Source organism: Haplochromis burtoni, unplaced genomic scaffold (assembly GCF_018398535.1).
Source record: "Haplochromis burtoni strain Fernald_Lab_line unplaced genomic scaffold, NCSU_Asbu1 Contig_393, whole genome shotgun sequence".
NCBI lineage: Eukaryota > Metazoa > Chordata > Actinopteri > Cichliformes > Cichlidae > Haplochromis > Haplochromis burtoni.
Window position 1 is genome coordinate 161,350 of NW_024582754.1, and position 15,582 is coordinate 176,931.

Genomic DNA, 15,582 nt, shown 5'->3' on the forward strand with positions numbered 1-15,582 from the left:
TTATCCAACAATTTCTGTGGTATCATAGTTACATTTTTTTAAAATATATATACTTGAATTAGTTTTGGGAGTTTCATTCATTTGTGTTTTTAAATGAGAAGACTGTGATCACATTTTAATAGTATGCTGAATGGTAACTGTAAAATACCATATCACCTAAATTTGGCTTTTCATCTACATTTACAACTTAAATCAAAATTATTATAAAAATTATTTCTTTTTAAGTAAGGGAAAAAGTTAATTAAAGGTAAACAAGATCTGTAGTCATTTTAACTAATTATAATTGTATAATTATTCATACTTTTCGACATATTTTTAATTTCTGTAGCTTTCTTACACTATATTTTTCTATTATGTGTATGTAATGTGTAAATTGCAAATATTGTTTGTGCATTGTGGATGTGAAAGGCCAGTGAGGAACAAGAAATTAATGGAAATTAACTTTAACTCTATGTGCACATGAGTGTCATGCTCTGCATTGGAACGTTGCATTGTCCTGTCAAAATAATCAAATTGAAATTCCATATTTTTACAAAACCTTTTGTTAGCGTTGTAGATAGTTTATAATGATCGGTAGTTGCCTGCCCCTCTGTCAGGCATATATAGAAGGAGATGGTTTCCGCTCTCACTGTATTCGGTGTTATGTTGCACTCTTGTGGCGACCGCGGTAACTACAGGGAGAACAACCCGGAGCTGGATGCGGACACGAGCCTGCTGACCTGGAGTAGATGCACAAAAAGATGTCATATGATCAGGTGCATTGGTTGTGTTTGCTGTTTTTTGCCTTGGTTTTCCGTCCTGGGACAGCGGCAGAGGTTTCCGTATGGAGCATGGACATCAACTCGGTCAGTGTCTTTAACATATGTGTCTTTACCATTATTACATAGTCTCTAAGCTAAGTCTTCCATGGTAGCTGTTAGCCGAAGAAGCTAACTAGCCCCTTCTTTCTACTTGGCGCAAACACTGTCGTTTTGGTTTGACAGCTCTTGTTTGGATAGTCTGACACGACAAGTCGCTTATTCGCTTATTACCCCGCTTTTAAACCACAGATTTTCGTTTCATTAACGCTACTATTTCTGTCTGGACATTCAAAAGGGGATATTTTTCTCAGTTCCATTGTGTAAAAGCAGGTGGTGTCATGTTACAGCTTCGTTTGCATCTGTGTTACACAGGAAAAGTAATTCTAGTTTAGAAATTGATGGCTCAGCCGGTGATATTACCTCACTAAATTCAAGGTGAGCTAAAGGTGCTCCCGCGTGACGTGGATAGGCGATGATATGTGGAAAAAACACGTGTTGCATCATGTTATAAAGCTTAGGTAGATATAGTGGTGTCTTGGTATTTCTTCATATGTTGCTCTGGGTCCAGACCGTTTCTGTTCCAAGGAGCCAGACTGTCATTTTTTAAGTGGTGTTAAGTAATAGTTTTTCACGCTATCTGGAGGGCTTCAAAGGTGTTTCTTAGGACATTGCCTACTTTTTAAAAACTAATTTTCCTTTGGTTCAAATCATCATAAATGTGTAAGGAGGAGATATAACAGTGAGTGTCTACAGCCGTATGTAAAACACAGTGGAGGCAAATGACATTGGTACACTCAGCGATGGATGGGCCTCCCCAAAGAAGAAGAGCTTTGGAAGAAGCCTGGAGAACTATCCCTGAAGACTACTTAAAGATAGAAAGTTTCTCTTAGAGAGTTTAGACTGTGTTAAACAATAAATATGTTCAGACCAAATATTGATTGATTAGTATTGTGCACACTTCTGTTTTTCCCTTATATGCTGTATTTCCATATATGTTTGCATGTGTCAGTAAACCGCTGTACCTATTTTGTTATATATAATTTTAATATGACAGGTATTTTTAAAAAAAAAAATTCAGGAAAAGATTGTGCTATCACATAATTTGTCTAGCACAGCAGCTGCAGCACCATTGTTTCCAGTACTCAGCACTGTATGCATCACACATGAGCAGATGGTGGTCCATAAAGCCATGTCTTTATGTGTAAATTGTACATTCTTTCTGAACACAGTTCAAAGGAATCTGCAGAAGTGACACATACAGTGATCGCTGATGAGCTGCTGACTGATGTGTCTCTGTTGGGTTTCAGACGCAGGATGCCGTTTTTCGGAAGACCCTGTATGCCAACACCACCATCTTCATGAAGTGTAAGTAGCCTACGTTCTCTAAGGTGTAGATGGCCAGGACTGTGGATGTGAGGATTCACACATAACTGTTGACTGGATGGCATTGTTGTGCTGTGATTTACATCCCCCACAGCGTGTTTATGGCTCTAACTGGTATCCAGACATTGCAGATAAGTTGGATGCCCTGCAGCCTTCAAACAGAATATCTAGAGACTAAAAGCAAAATGTCAGTGTTTAAAATGATGAATACTCTTTGAAAGAGTCTTATCTCCACAGTACAGATTGTACTGTGGTATAAATTTCTCTTCTGTTTGTAGAACTGATTGCTGGCATTCCTCTAAGGAAAATTAGACACTGACCTAGAATAGAACCTGGAATACTTTGAACTCCACTGACAAGTATTTTCTTGTCTGAATCAGCTAGTGGATTCTAAGTGCTGATATGTTCTTCTTTCTTCTATTTTTCAGTCCAGGGTGACTCAAGGCGGTGTAACAAAAGCTTCGCCTTCAACATCAGCTGGTACCTGCGCTCCTCTGTTTGCTATAATGAGGTCTTTAACACACCAGTGAGTATACACTAGTGAGTCTTTGAGTAAAGAAAACAAAGATATACTTTGGATAAATTTGGGTTTATCAACTTTTTTTCAGGATTTAGATATATTGTGCATCAACTGTTTGTCAGTCAGAGCAGCTGCTGTTTCCTTCCTGAAGCGATTTCTTGGCCTTGGCCTCAACTTCCATCTGGCTCCTTGTCCAAGGGCTTCTCAGACTCAGCTGCAGTTTGCTTTGTTGCTGTCAGACTTTAAGTGAGGGTCACAAACAAGGATACGTGGAGGTCACCTGTAGCACAAAGGAGACTTTGAAGTCAGATTTGATTTGAAAGGTTTGGTTCCTTTCAAGACAAATGCAAAGCTGGAAGTAAAGTAGTGCAAGTCCAAAGCAGTTTTACACCAGGAAGGAAATTCACTGCAATAAACAAACTTTACATTTTTCATTTCATCCATCCATTTTCTGGGCCACCTCCTCCAGCTCCTTCAGAGGCATTCATCCAGCAGAGAGATGTAATATCTCTCTATGTCCTGGATCTTCCTCTCAGTATAATATCCCTGAAACACCTCATCTGGCTTCTTTTAATGTGGAGTGATAGCTGCTCCAACCTGAGCCCCTCCTGAATGACTGAGCTCATTCCCCGTGAAGGAAGCTTATTTCCCACTTTTGTGTCTGCCTAATTTACCCAGAGTTCATAGCCAAATGTCTTGGCAGGAATGTAGACCAACAGCATTGGTTTCACGCTTCATGCCAATAGAGCAACTGCAAAAAGCACAGACAAAATCCTGAGACCACCGAACCCTCCACCCTTTACCCCTTCTCTGCGCCTAGAAGTGCTGTTCATTTAAGCTGAAAAGAATTGGCTTTACATCCATCCATCTTCCGTTTATTTAGTTCAGGTTTGTGGTGGGCTGGAGCCTAATCATACACCCTGACCCAGTTGCCAATCTATCACAAGGCACTTCAAATTTTTATTAAATAAAAAAGATCTAAATGAAATGAATACCTTCAGATTTAGTCAGTTTTACTGTGTGGGTTTGATGTGAAGCATGAACACACTTCTGTTTTGTAAGAGAAAAAATAAACCCTGTTTGTGATTTGGATGTTTGGATCTTACAAAAAAATGTATTTACTATCTGAAATACTTTGGGCCCTTGAAATTAGGTTCCACTTACTTGCCTGTGTTTGCACTATTCAATGAGTCCTGTGAAGGCTGGTGCTTTTGTCTTTGCTATTCAGCATTATTCAGCTGGTGTGTAAAATATTGTCATATGCATATTAATGGTCATTTTTATATGGTGTCAAATATTTAGCAAAATGTGTTGAAATACAGTAAACTCAGTTACTGCTGTGATTGTCAAGTATCATTGCAATAACATCCTGTCTGTTCATTATAATAAACATAACATAAAGTACATGTTATAACACACTGTTTTGCAGGACAACAAAGCAAGGAACATGTTTGGCATGGAGCACATGCTGAAAGATGGCTGGAGTGGCTTCTACAGTCAGGGCTACATGTACTTTGACAACTGCTCCTCTCTCTTGCTACCAAAGGTCAGTGACAACGATACCATCCTAGATCACTGTAGATGGCACATAAACTCATTTATTATGTGTGTGTAATAGTCCAGTTTCTGTGCAGCAGTTATCCAATACTGATGTAAGTCCGTTTTTAAACATGTGAAACTGCTCTTTCAGAGATTTCCTGCATACACTATATTATATATGCATATCTATTCATGTGTATTTGTTTACTTTGGCCTTTGTTTTAGGTCTATTACCCAGACTTCAACCCTTATCAGCCACTGACTAGCCCAAAGGTGCGTGATCGACACTGATCTTTAGACGCTTATTATAATTTTTCATTGTTCTTATCAGAATAGCCCTAAAACTACTTTTTTCTCTTAGAGTGACCCATCCAATCAGAGCTTCTTTTGGTCTGAAAAACCGGTAAGACATTACAACAGTGAATAAACGTTATATTTTTAATTTTTTGAGGAAAGTTTTAATCCTTTCTGGGGGGTTTTATATTCCAGTGCTCATGGGAAAAAGTGTAATAATGATAATCCTTTATTGTCATTATACCAAAAGTACAACAAAATCATATGCTGTCTCATTCAATGCAAAGAAATAAATCTATAAAAAGTATAAGAAATTGCTTCATTCATCAGATTTAAAAGTCTAAATCTTCTTTTTTAGGATATCAGTGCAGTGGCCAAAGCTTGGGAAGACAGTCCCTATCTGTTCATAGTGAAGGTGCAGCCTTTGTTTCGTGGCGCTGATGATGAAGCTGAGGGAGGAGAGCAGTCCAGCTTTACTTTTTCAAGTGAGAAACAACCATTTTGCATAAAGAGCTTTAGAATCATATTTCTTTAAACAATAACGCACCTTTCTTTATTTCCCAGTGAAAGTGGAGATGAAAGGTCCACATGAGTACTCCTCTCCAGCAGACTGGCCTCTCATGATGGTATAAATCCTCATTTTCTGTAATATTTAATTGCTATATCTAGGAGTAAAGGGAGTTGATGAATTCAGACATGTAAAATCTTTCACCATAGCACTGGAACCTGAGTGTATAGCTTACTTATTATCGATGACAAAGCTGAGACTGTCTCCCACTCTTGCGCCCATCACAGTTCTTCATGGTCATGTGCATTGTTTACGTGCTGTTTGGGGTTCTCTGGCTCTTCTGGTGCGCCTGTTATTGGAGGGATCTGCTGCGGATCCAGTTCTGGATTGGTGCCGTCATTATCCTCGGCATGCTGGAGAAAGCGGTTTTCTACTCTGAATACCAAAGCATCCATTACAAAGGAGACTACGGTTGGCAGATTTTCCACGCTCGCTTGTTTGTGGTATAAGTTTGTTTGGTTTTGGTTTTTCCTTTTCATATTTTGGCATCTGTTTTTCTCTTTGTAATTTTTTTTTGCAGTGCTAGGGGCTGTGATTTTTGCAGAGTTGCTCTCTGCACTCAAAAGATCTCTGGCTCGAATCCTGGTCCTCATTGTAAGCCTTGGCTATGGCATAGTCAAGTGAGTTGATTCCTGAAAGGTTACCTGATTGTATATAGTCTCTAGTGGATAACCCACTGCTGTTACTTGTTTTAAACAAGCTCTTAGTATTAATGCATTGTTTTATTCTCCCTTCTGCTTAGGCCCAGGTTGGGCACCACCGTACATCGGCTAGTAGCTGTTGGAATTTTTTACCTTCTCTTCTCCTCAGTAGAAGGTGTGCTGCGAGTAACCGGTGTAAGTGTCTAATATTGATAAGAAGCAGATGCAAGTCTTTATCTTGCAGTCACCCTTAAGAATAGAAATCAGTTGTTAGCTAAATATTTATTGTGTGGCAGCTTTCAAAACCAAGACTACAAAATACTTTTTTATACAAGGATTATAAGAACAGTCACACATACATATTCTTTTTTCTTTTTTTAAATAAATAAATAAATCATGCCCTAAATAAATAAAATACATTTGAACAAAGGTTGATTTAAAATGTCCTTTGAAGGCATGCTCTCTGCTGATTAGGACACCCTTTATACTTCACTTCTAGGACCACATATTAAGTTTCAGTGGCCTCACATTAATTGTATCCAGGCAAGTGAAATGAACCCACTGCAGATCAGTTAGTACACATTATTTGTTGCAGCCTCTGGAGGGTGATTGAAGCTGATGGCTGTGATGTATTTTTGCATAAAAATGTGGCCTGGTGCAGCAGGGAAGGCGCTCTCTATATATAAATTTGATTTGAGTGCAGGAGACCATAGAGAGGGAAGGTTACACAGGGATTCTGTCTCTGGGAGGCAGACAAGTGATCATGATAGAGAATGACAAATTTGATCTATGAGTAATTTTTCGAAAGAAGCTAAAGACACAGCAGCGAGTTCAGCAAACGCAATTTAAACGTGAGATAAGAAAGACAGCAAGGAGAATGAAGTAATGAAGTTGATTAGAATGTGTTTTGTAATCTTAACACAAGCTCATGTTTACCCAACACTTTCATAGCATGTACACGTCACCTTTCTTCTTTTGTACTCGAGGTGATCATATTTAAATAAGATGCCGGAGTGCCAAAACCTCACCTAACGGTTGCAAACTTGTGCAGCAGTCTGTATCCCCAGGCATAGATACTTCCTAAGTTTCACTTGCCAGAGCACAGACTGCTTGAATGAGCTGTTAGTACAGTTAACCATGCAGAAAACCACATTAAAAACATAATTAAATGCTCTGAAAGGCACCATAAATACCACTACTGTTGAGTGTTTGAGTTCAGTGACTGTCAGTTAACACAGATGAAGCCTAGCAGAAAGTGTCAGCTACATCTGTATGTCAGATAAAGCAGCCACACCCATAATAATGCACGACTCAGGTGAAACAGGTGAGTTATAAAAAGAGCATTTTCACATGAGTTTAGTCAGAACTTCATAGATATGAAACAGAAATTCCTCCACCAGTAGTGACGTAATTGCTGCAGGATGGAGATTTGACTGCAAAAATCACATAGGTGCTCACTAACCAGAGTACCAGCAGCTCAGTTGAGTCCCTTATTGCAAAGAGATGTCCTGCAGACAAATTTGGCTTATCGCTACAGACTGATTCAGATTGATTGCCTTGTGTTGGATATCTGACGGCATTTATATGCAAATTTTCACTGATCTGAGTGTTTACGGTCAGTCTGGTCACGCCAACAAAACTTTTTGCAGTCATTCTCCAGGAGCAAAAAGATTCTACCAAATCACTGGGCTACAGCAGATCTTTTCTTTTGAAAGGAGATTGACTAGTTTTTGGAGTCGGCCTCAAGTGGACATTAAAGGAACTACACTGCTGGTTTAATTCTTTAGTTGCTTGATTCACAGTCAGTCTTTGCTCTATTTTGTGCTCTAAGTTTTCAACAAAACTTCTTCTGAAATGTGTCTCTTGTCATCTTCCTACAGGGCTTCTACGGGACTGTTGCCCTTGTGGCTAATCTCAGCCTTTCCCTCATTGACTCCTGTGTCATGTGGTGGATATCCTTTAATCAACTAGCCTGATGACTGCTCAGGTGTCACTGTGATTTGTATTATCACAAGCACTGCACATATAGGCATTTGATTGTATTTATTTAGAAGCTGTCCATAGACAGTGTTTTCCTTAATTTGCATTTACATTTTCATCAGCTTGTCTCAAACCACTCGTCTCCTCAAGCTCCGCAGAAATATAGTGAAGCTCTCGTTATATCAGCACTTCACTAAAACGCTCATCTTCTCTGTTGTCGGTGAGTTACAGCTGTACTGGGGTCTGCTTAGCTTCCACGTTTCCATCAGTCAAAAGATTACCGTAAACTATGAAGCCAATTATGAAATGGTAGAAATGTGCTGCACTTGCTCCTCTGTAAGATGTGGTCAGACTTGGAAAATATGTTTTATTGTGGAGGGTGCTGGAAGCTGGTGAGCTAAGCTAAACATGTAAACCTACTTCTGTATAAAGGTAATGAAACTAATATAACTTATAAAAAAAAAAGCTAATTTCTCCTAGAAAAACTAGGTTTTTCTATTGATTTACAAAACATGACATGTAAATGAGTTATAGTGCTAGCTGAGGGCTGATTTTGTCTTCATTAGCCTTTTTGTACTTTATTATCAACTCGTGTGAAATCAGGTTTATTGTTTCCTTCTGTTACCAACTTGTATTTAAGCTCCAGTCTCCTGCTTTGTGTTTACTATGTAGCTGTCAGTGTGGCCAATCTTCATTTAACCCTTTACAAGAAAGGGAATCTGCGTATTTCCATATGTGATAAATATTTTTTGAACACATCTGTTTCATTTAAAAAAAACTAAACACATCTCCAGTTTACCAATGCTGTGGCTAGAATTCCCTTCAGGTCAATTTGTTGTTTGTGTGCTGTAGTTTCTGCGAAACACGTGTATTTTGTTTACAGTCATCTAAATCCTTGGTGTTTATTTTGTGTCCACAGCTTCTATCATATTTATCATCTGGACCACCAAGGTCTTCAAGCTGGTCGACTGTCAGAGGGTCAGTTTGCTTTCTCTTTTGGCTGAGTTATATTTATCTTGTACTGGATTTCACTGCTTTTCCCCTGAAATCTGTCCTTATCCTTTCTGCAGGGTTGGAGGGACTTGTGGGTAGATGATGCATTCTGGCGCCTGCTCTTCTCCACTATTCTTCTGGTCATCATGGTGCTGCTGCGGCCCTCAGCCAACAATCAGAGGTCAGCGTCAGTATGGAGTTTGTGTCTGTGTAAGCTCGCGGTTAACGCGATTCATAAAGGTTTCAGCCTATGTGGTGTTTCCTTTCAGGTTCTCCCATTCCCCTCTGATTGATGATGATGATGAAGAGGAAGAAGCCAAGGAGCCCATGCTGAACGAAGCCTTTGGTACGACATTTGACTCCTCTTGTAATTTAAAGCCCCAGACAAGTGTTTGCCATATTAAACAGTGTTTGAAAAAGAAACTGAATGCTCATTTGTGTTACACAGTTAAGTTTCTTAGAAAAATGTTGGTTTTATTAAACTCTAGTGCTGTGTGTTGGGAGAAAAGGTAAAACAGCTTTTGATAAGCTTGGTTGTGTAAAACAGTTAGTTGCCATAAATGTAGTATCCTGCCGGCTTGTCATCTTGTGCCAGCTGATTCTTTACATTTTGATCAGTTTTGTTTAGGTTCCACAAACAGGATGTTTTTTATCCTATAGTAACAGTGTTTAAGTGTAGAATTGAGGCCAGTAGGCTTGTATAACACAAAAATATAAAACGACAGAGATCACAGAAATGTTTTCCAGCGGTTTGTATCTTCTGTTGTATGCTCTAATAAACCCAAATAATCACAATTTTCCTCACATCCTTTACTGACAACCTCCTGTCTGAGCTTTGTTAAACCTTGTTTAACCCAATGACACATTCTCAGTCTGTTTGTATAGACGTTAATTGAGAAATTTATAATCATTTAATAGTATCAGAGTAAATGATTTCAACTGCCTTTTCTTGATTTTTCAGAAGGAATGAAGATGAGAGGCGCAAAGCCTGACATTAACGGCTCCCAGAAAATGTTGAGTAAAGAGGTAGGTTGACTTCTGACATTTTCTCTCCTGCGTTATTGTCATGTTTACTTAATTCTGTGTTTCAAAACTGTGCTTTTTGTCAGGATGAAGATCTAAAGTGGGTTGAGGAGAACATTCCTACTACTGTTGCTGATGTGTAAGTAAACTTTTATTTTGGTGAAAAATTGCTACACTAAATGACATTTGGATGGAAATGTGGAAAAGTACTATATTGCTGTTATTCAAGCCATATTCATAGTGTTTGACTTACTCCTGATGTGGGTGGTATATCCATGGCCTCTTTCTCTGTTTTTTTTTCTTTTTCCTCTCCATACAGAGCTCTCCCTGTAATGCTAGATGAGGAAGAAGTAAGGAGCCTTTTTACTTTACACATGCTAGTCCCATGATTCTACTCACACTTTAATCTATTTAAAGTCCTGACCTTTTACTGTGACATCATTTAACAACCACACTGCTGTGTTTTTTTTTTTCCAGGAAATCTTGAAAACCAAGATGGAGAGGTCCAAAATGGAGTAGAAGACTATCTGAGAGTGAAAAGAGAGGAATTTGACTGAGGCAGCAATGAGTGATCTGATTACCAAAAATGTTGGGGGGATGCATATCTGTTCTTTCTTCAGACACTTTAAAAAAAAAACCTTTTATTTCACAGGCTTTGGGTAACACTACAGTAAGCTCTTATATTAACGCCATACTGTGCAACCCGGAGTGACTGGGTCGGCTGCTGATGGCATTCTGGGATAAAATACAAGCAGTTATATAGTATAGCATTTATATTTATAACTATTTTATTTGTTGAACAAAATGAAGGAGAAGCTGATTCTGTTACACAAGGCACTAGTTATCGGGAGATTTGTGAAAATTTTCTTTTCGTTTTTTTTGTTTAGTTTTTTTTAAAGACTATTATAAGTATTTAATGAAACATGTGATATCCAGTGCAAGGGATAGATGATCAAAATATTTGACAAAAGCTCCAACCACTTCAGACTGCACAGATAACTCCTGGACGGGTCAGAGTTGTAGGAATGTGAGGTCCTTTTTGGAACACAGTCAGGTATGACTTGTGATGCCTGGCCATCATCAAAGCCAAGATATCGGATGATGCTACAAACGGAAGATAATGAACATAACTGAAAACATTAAAGTAGTTTCATAATAGGATTATATTTAAGCCATTGCAGCATCTTAATCAACAATAGGTTATCTTCAGTGCTGTGCCATATATGTAAAAAAGATGCGTTGTTACATTACATATTTATTTGATCACACGATTTAATATTTAAATGTGCAAGTAACTCTATTGTACAATTAGCCATTTAGCCAGACAGCTAAAAGCAAATGTTTTAATGCTTAGCCAACAAATATGTGTGTTTAATTGTTAACACATTATTACTGTAGTGTCTGGCTAACTGGGTCATTTTGAATATCAAAATAGTTAAGCCACTGTTAAAGTCTGTCATGTTGATACTTGAAGGATATCACCGTCGTCCAGAAAATAAGCCCCATCTGTTGATCTGGGAGCATATAACGATAGTTATGGAGCTATATCAATGCAAGGAATTAACTGTAATAAAACCGTATGAGGCGTGTTCATTTTGTAGACACGTGTCAGATCATTTCTTCAGGATGTCGTCCACACACTGATCAGTTTAAGTGAGTTGAAATTTGACTATATTTAATTGGTTGATAAGTGTAGAAAAAGTAAAATCCTGTTTGTAAGCATTAGTAGTAAAATTAAGCCTGCTTTATTTACATTTTTATGAAAAGTAACTTTTTTTTATAGTTTTGATTTCATATAATAGATCTAGAAACACTAGATATTGCAGTCACCAAAGTGAACACTTTTTTTCTAGCCACTGAATAACGAACATGGATAGCTGAAAAATATACATGTAAATTAGTGTGTCTATAAAATGTGCTCTCCGACCCCCTCCACCAACAGGTCCAGAGTTTTATTTAGGTTCTCTGTTTACTTTAGTAGCACAGGGGAGTATCATTTCACCATTGTTACAGATTTCTCTGACCCTTTCCCAGCTACGCTCAAAAATAGCCTTATCTGGAATAAATCCTCATCCTTGTGTGATCTACTGCAGTATGTGTGGATAATTTTAAAGTTCTGAACTATGTTTGGTTTTTTTCTATTTGTCTAAATCTTGTTGACAATATTTTATTTCAGAGAGACACTAAAACCCTGTGTCTGGATTTGAGTCTGCATTGTATTGTGAAGCTGATAATATTGTATGGCTTTTTGCGTATGTCCTGCAAATAAATTTATATTGAAAGATGGTTGAAATGTAAGTTTTGTATAAATTTAGAATTATTTTGATTTTCTAAAAGACACGTTTAAATATATATCACAATTACAACGTGTTCTTTTCTAGAATATTTTATTTAAAAAAACAAGTAGGAGTGTCCTTTAAATCCTGGAAATCTAAATTTAAAATATATATATTTTTAAGTATTTGTGTCATAAATACTGGTTTTTCTTTTCGTACGAAACCTCGCGAGAGTGCAAAATAACCGTTCAACTTACCGTTTAATGCAAGCCACTGCGCCTTTAATGCGTTCCTCGTGAGCTCACATACTTCAGTCACGTGCCTGTCAAACCCCAGCAGCTCGCGCAGCCGTGTTCAAAACAACTAAGGAAGTAACAAGAAGCTACATGGCTAACGAAAACTAATTGCTGTGGTTTATATAGCGTTTGTGGTTAAACATTTTAGGTTAATTGCAGTTGCGCAGTTGTTAACTTACAGTCTTCGCTCAGATTTCAGTTGCAGTGAGAGGGAGCCGATAGTTGCTCACTTCTTAGCTAAAAGGCTAACGATCAGCTGTTGTTTTGGTCAGGGAGGAAGGTGGCTAACAAGCCAAACTGCATTGCATTACCTAATCAGTTCTCCGTATTGGCCATTCCAAGAAAAAGCAAAACTGAACTGTGTTAGTTTATGGCGACATGTAAAGCTGTACCCCCGGACAGATTTATCAGCGATTAGGCGTCCGCCCCGTGTGGGATTGATATATCAGAGGGGTGTGTGAGATTGAATTAGCGTCGCTTCAAGATGCACGACGCATATGAGCCTGTACCTATTCTGGAAAAGCTTCCTCTTCAGATTGACTGCCTTGCAGCCTGGGGTGAGTTGTTGATTTAATTTTGTGACACTGAAATAGTACCCCTGTTTACCGAACTGCAGTCTTGCAAGTTGTCAAGAAATCATGAGTTGTTTCACTACTGAACACAGGTAACATCTCAGACTTATGTGAAAACGTTATGTCTGAAATTAACTGACCGCATCTTTTGTACCGACTTCCTTACAGAGGACTGGCTGCTTGTAGGAACAAAACCAGGCCATCTCCTTCTGTACCGAATAAAGAAGGATGCAGGTAAGGAGACCGAAGGGGATGTTATCCATTTGGAGGCCGGTGTTGTGCCAAAAAGTGATTGTCTGCCAAAAACTGATTTCCAGTGTTTCTGTGTATTTTTTTATGCGTGATATCTTTACGTATGTTCGTAAATAGACTTCGGTGAACAGGGGATACAAAGGGGTTACATAAAGAATTAAAAAATTATCTGTTTTTTAAGTATCTTTACAACTTGTACTTACATTATAACCAATCCGGTCCTTTATCCCCACTTAAAATATTTTTACAGAACTATTGTAATATTTGCTGCCATTTCTGCTGTCCTGTTGGGCAACTTACTCTTACAAAATACATTTTTAATGTTAATGAGATTTTTTTTACTGCATAAATAAAGGTTATATAAAAGTCGCTGCCAAAAACTGATTGCGGCTTGTATCTTGTTACACGAATGTTGTTTGTGGCTCAAGATGACTTTATGTCATCCATAAGGGATGCATTTGACATATGTTTAACATATTATAGCCCAACAAGTTACTTATAGCACTTTAAATATGAGCAATCGCTTTTTGGCAAATACCGGAAATCAGTTTTTGGCAGACAATCACGGTTTCCTTTCGTGCACACTTCAAATACCAATTTAAGTAATTTTGATGAACACATTTCTTATATTTTTATCTTAGGAGGCAACCGGTTTGAGGTCACACTGGAAAAATCCAACAAGAACTTCTCAAAGAAGATTCAGCAGGTATCTGACTTTTTAAGTCGCTTAACCGCAAATTTAGAATTTAAAATTGTTCACCTCTGTTTGTTGACCAGCTTATGTGTGTTTATCTCTTTAACTGTGTTTTTTTTTCTCCAGCTTTATGTTGTCTCACAGTACAAAATTCTTGTCAGTCTCCTGGGTAAGTTTTTCTCAGCAATACATTTTTACAGAGTTAAAATGTCATGTAAAGAAAAAATGGGGGGAACCTTGGGCTTGTAAAGGCTTCAAACTAATATCAGTTCTTCATTAACGTGACAACTAAACAAACCGATTTAAACATCCCCACAGAGAACAACATCCATGTTCATGACCTCCTGACCTTCCAGCAGATCACTGTGGTGTCCAAAGCCAAAGGAGCCACACTCTTTGCATGTGACTTGCAGGTCAGTAATAGACCCCTGTTTTGTGTAATTTAGCATGTGGTAAGAGAGGATAGATAAGACCTATCAGCTGTCAATTATCTCCCAGTGGTGACTTGTGGTATTGCAATAAAAAAACAACAAAAGTATTTTCCCTCACAGACTATAATTCTATAACAGAGGTAGACAGGGCTTCCAGCTTCAAACAGGATTAAGTTCTTCTCTTTTTATTATATTTTATAAGTTCTTTTTGTGTGTGATGTCTTAACTATGTGTACAATAGAGCAGCAGTCTCCTAGGGAAATGTAGGGGGCTAAAGCAGGATAAAGACTTAGAAGCTAGTCTTGAACTTTTTTTTGGTCTTGCAGTCAAACAAGTTTCTGTTGATGTGAGCTGGTGGTTTCTTTTAGTCGGGTATCCAGTTCTCCTTCTAGTAGTGGTATTGTTTCTGCAGTCATATTCTTGCACACATTGCTTCCCATTACAAATGAAAGCAAAACCAGTTTTCACCTGAACAGTTGTGTACACTGCGAGACATACAGCTGCATGTTTGTGAACCATTTAAGACAAAAGTGAACTAAATTCTAAGTTTGGAGTTATTTGTGGCCGTGGAAATTTGAGTATAATGGCTTACAAGCAAAACCAAATCAAACTGAGCATGCCTAGACCATTCGTCTTACTTCTGACTGTTTTTAGTAGCCTTTCGAATGTGTTTTCACACATCTCACAAACTTTACAGAAGCAAATCGAGGACCTAGGTAATTATAATCCTCTGGATTTCATTGTCCTTCAACAGATGGCATCAATACAGGAAGTAAATCTGAAGTTTACCATGGTGCTGCTTACTAACATGACATTTTCAATTTCTCTTTCAACACTTAACAATAGAAATAAAAAGCAATGTGATTGCTTAGTTCAACTCTGCGTTTGTCATCTGATTTAAGACAACAGTGGGTGTCTTGAAAACAGTAAAGTAGCATACATATGGAGGAGTGACATAGGCTACGTTCACACTGCAGGAGAAAGTGCATCAAATCTGACTTTTTTGACCCTATGCGACCCATATCCGATCATGGTATGACAGTGTGAACGGCACAAATCCGATATTTTCAAATCCGATCTGGGTCACTTTCGTATGTGGTCCTGAATCCGATACATATCTGATGTTTTAGAAAGCGACTGCTGTTTGAATGGTCATGTCGCATTAAATCCGTCTTTTACGTCAGTGACACACGACAGACGCCAATTATCAGCGCCCGAGAAGACAACATGAACGCTTCCTGGCCATCCAGTGTAGATGTCAGTGAAACTGTTGGGAAGACAACGTTGGAGAAACGTGAACATTTTATTTGTACTGTATAA

At 38.2% G+C, this 15,582-nt stretch overlaps 2 protein-coding genes across 4 annotated transcripts in view; both read left to right on the forward strand.

Moving 5' to 3' along the window:
- Positions 1 to 653: 653 nt before the first annotated feature.
- LOC102303015 (transmembrane protein 87A) lies at positions 654 to 12,027 on the forward strand. Of its 2 annotated transcripts, none has more exons than XM_005946920.3 (20): positions 654 to 845; positions 2,108 to 2,165; positions 2,612 to 2,709; positions 4,133 to 4,249; positions 4,468 to 4,515; positions 4,604 to 4,645; positions 4,895 to 5,021; positions 5,101 to 5,162; positions 5,332 to 5,515; positions 5,625 to 5,724; positions 5,847 to 5,940; positions 7,626 to 7,697; positions 7,837 to 7,945; positions 8,645 to 8,703; positions 8,796 to 8,899; positions 8,988 to 9,064; positions 9,683 to 9,744; positions 9,828 to 9,880; positions 10,061 to 10,091; positions 10,219 to 12,027. In XM_005946920.3, exons 1-20 carry the CDS (start codon positions 729 to 731, stop codon positions 10,258 to 10,260), a joined length of 1,656 nt encoding a protein of 551 aa, XP_005946982.1. In that variant the 5' UTR covers positions 654 to 728; the 3' UTR covers positions 10,261 to 12,027. The 2 variants fall into 2 exon arrangements, with proteins under 2 accessions (XP_005946982.1, XP_005946981.1); XM_005946919.3 differs by having other exon boundaries at positions 655 to 845; positions 9,680 to 9,744.
- A 241-nt stretch (positions 12,028 to 12,268) lies between these two features.
- Positions 12,269 to 15,582, forward strand: part of vps39 (VPS39 subunit of HOPS complex) — a gene marked incomplete in the record, with an annotated part of 24,186 nt that continues 20,872 nt past the window's right edge. For both annotated transcript variants that reach the window (XM_014329097.2, XM_042212784.1), the window contains 5 exon segments: positions 12,269 to 12,870; positions 13,054 to 13,119; positions 13,779 to 13,843; positions 13,958 to 14,000; positions 14,150 to 14,244. In XM_014329097.2, the coding sequence (XP_014184583.1) occupies positions 12,798 to 12,870; positions 13,054 to 13,119; positions 13,779 to 13,843; positions 13,958 to 14,000; positions 14,150 to 14,244 (342 nt within the window).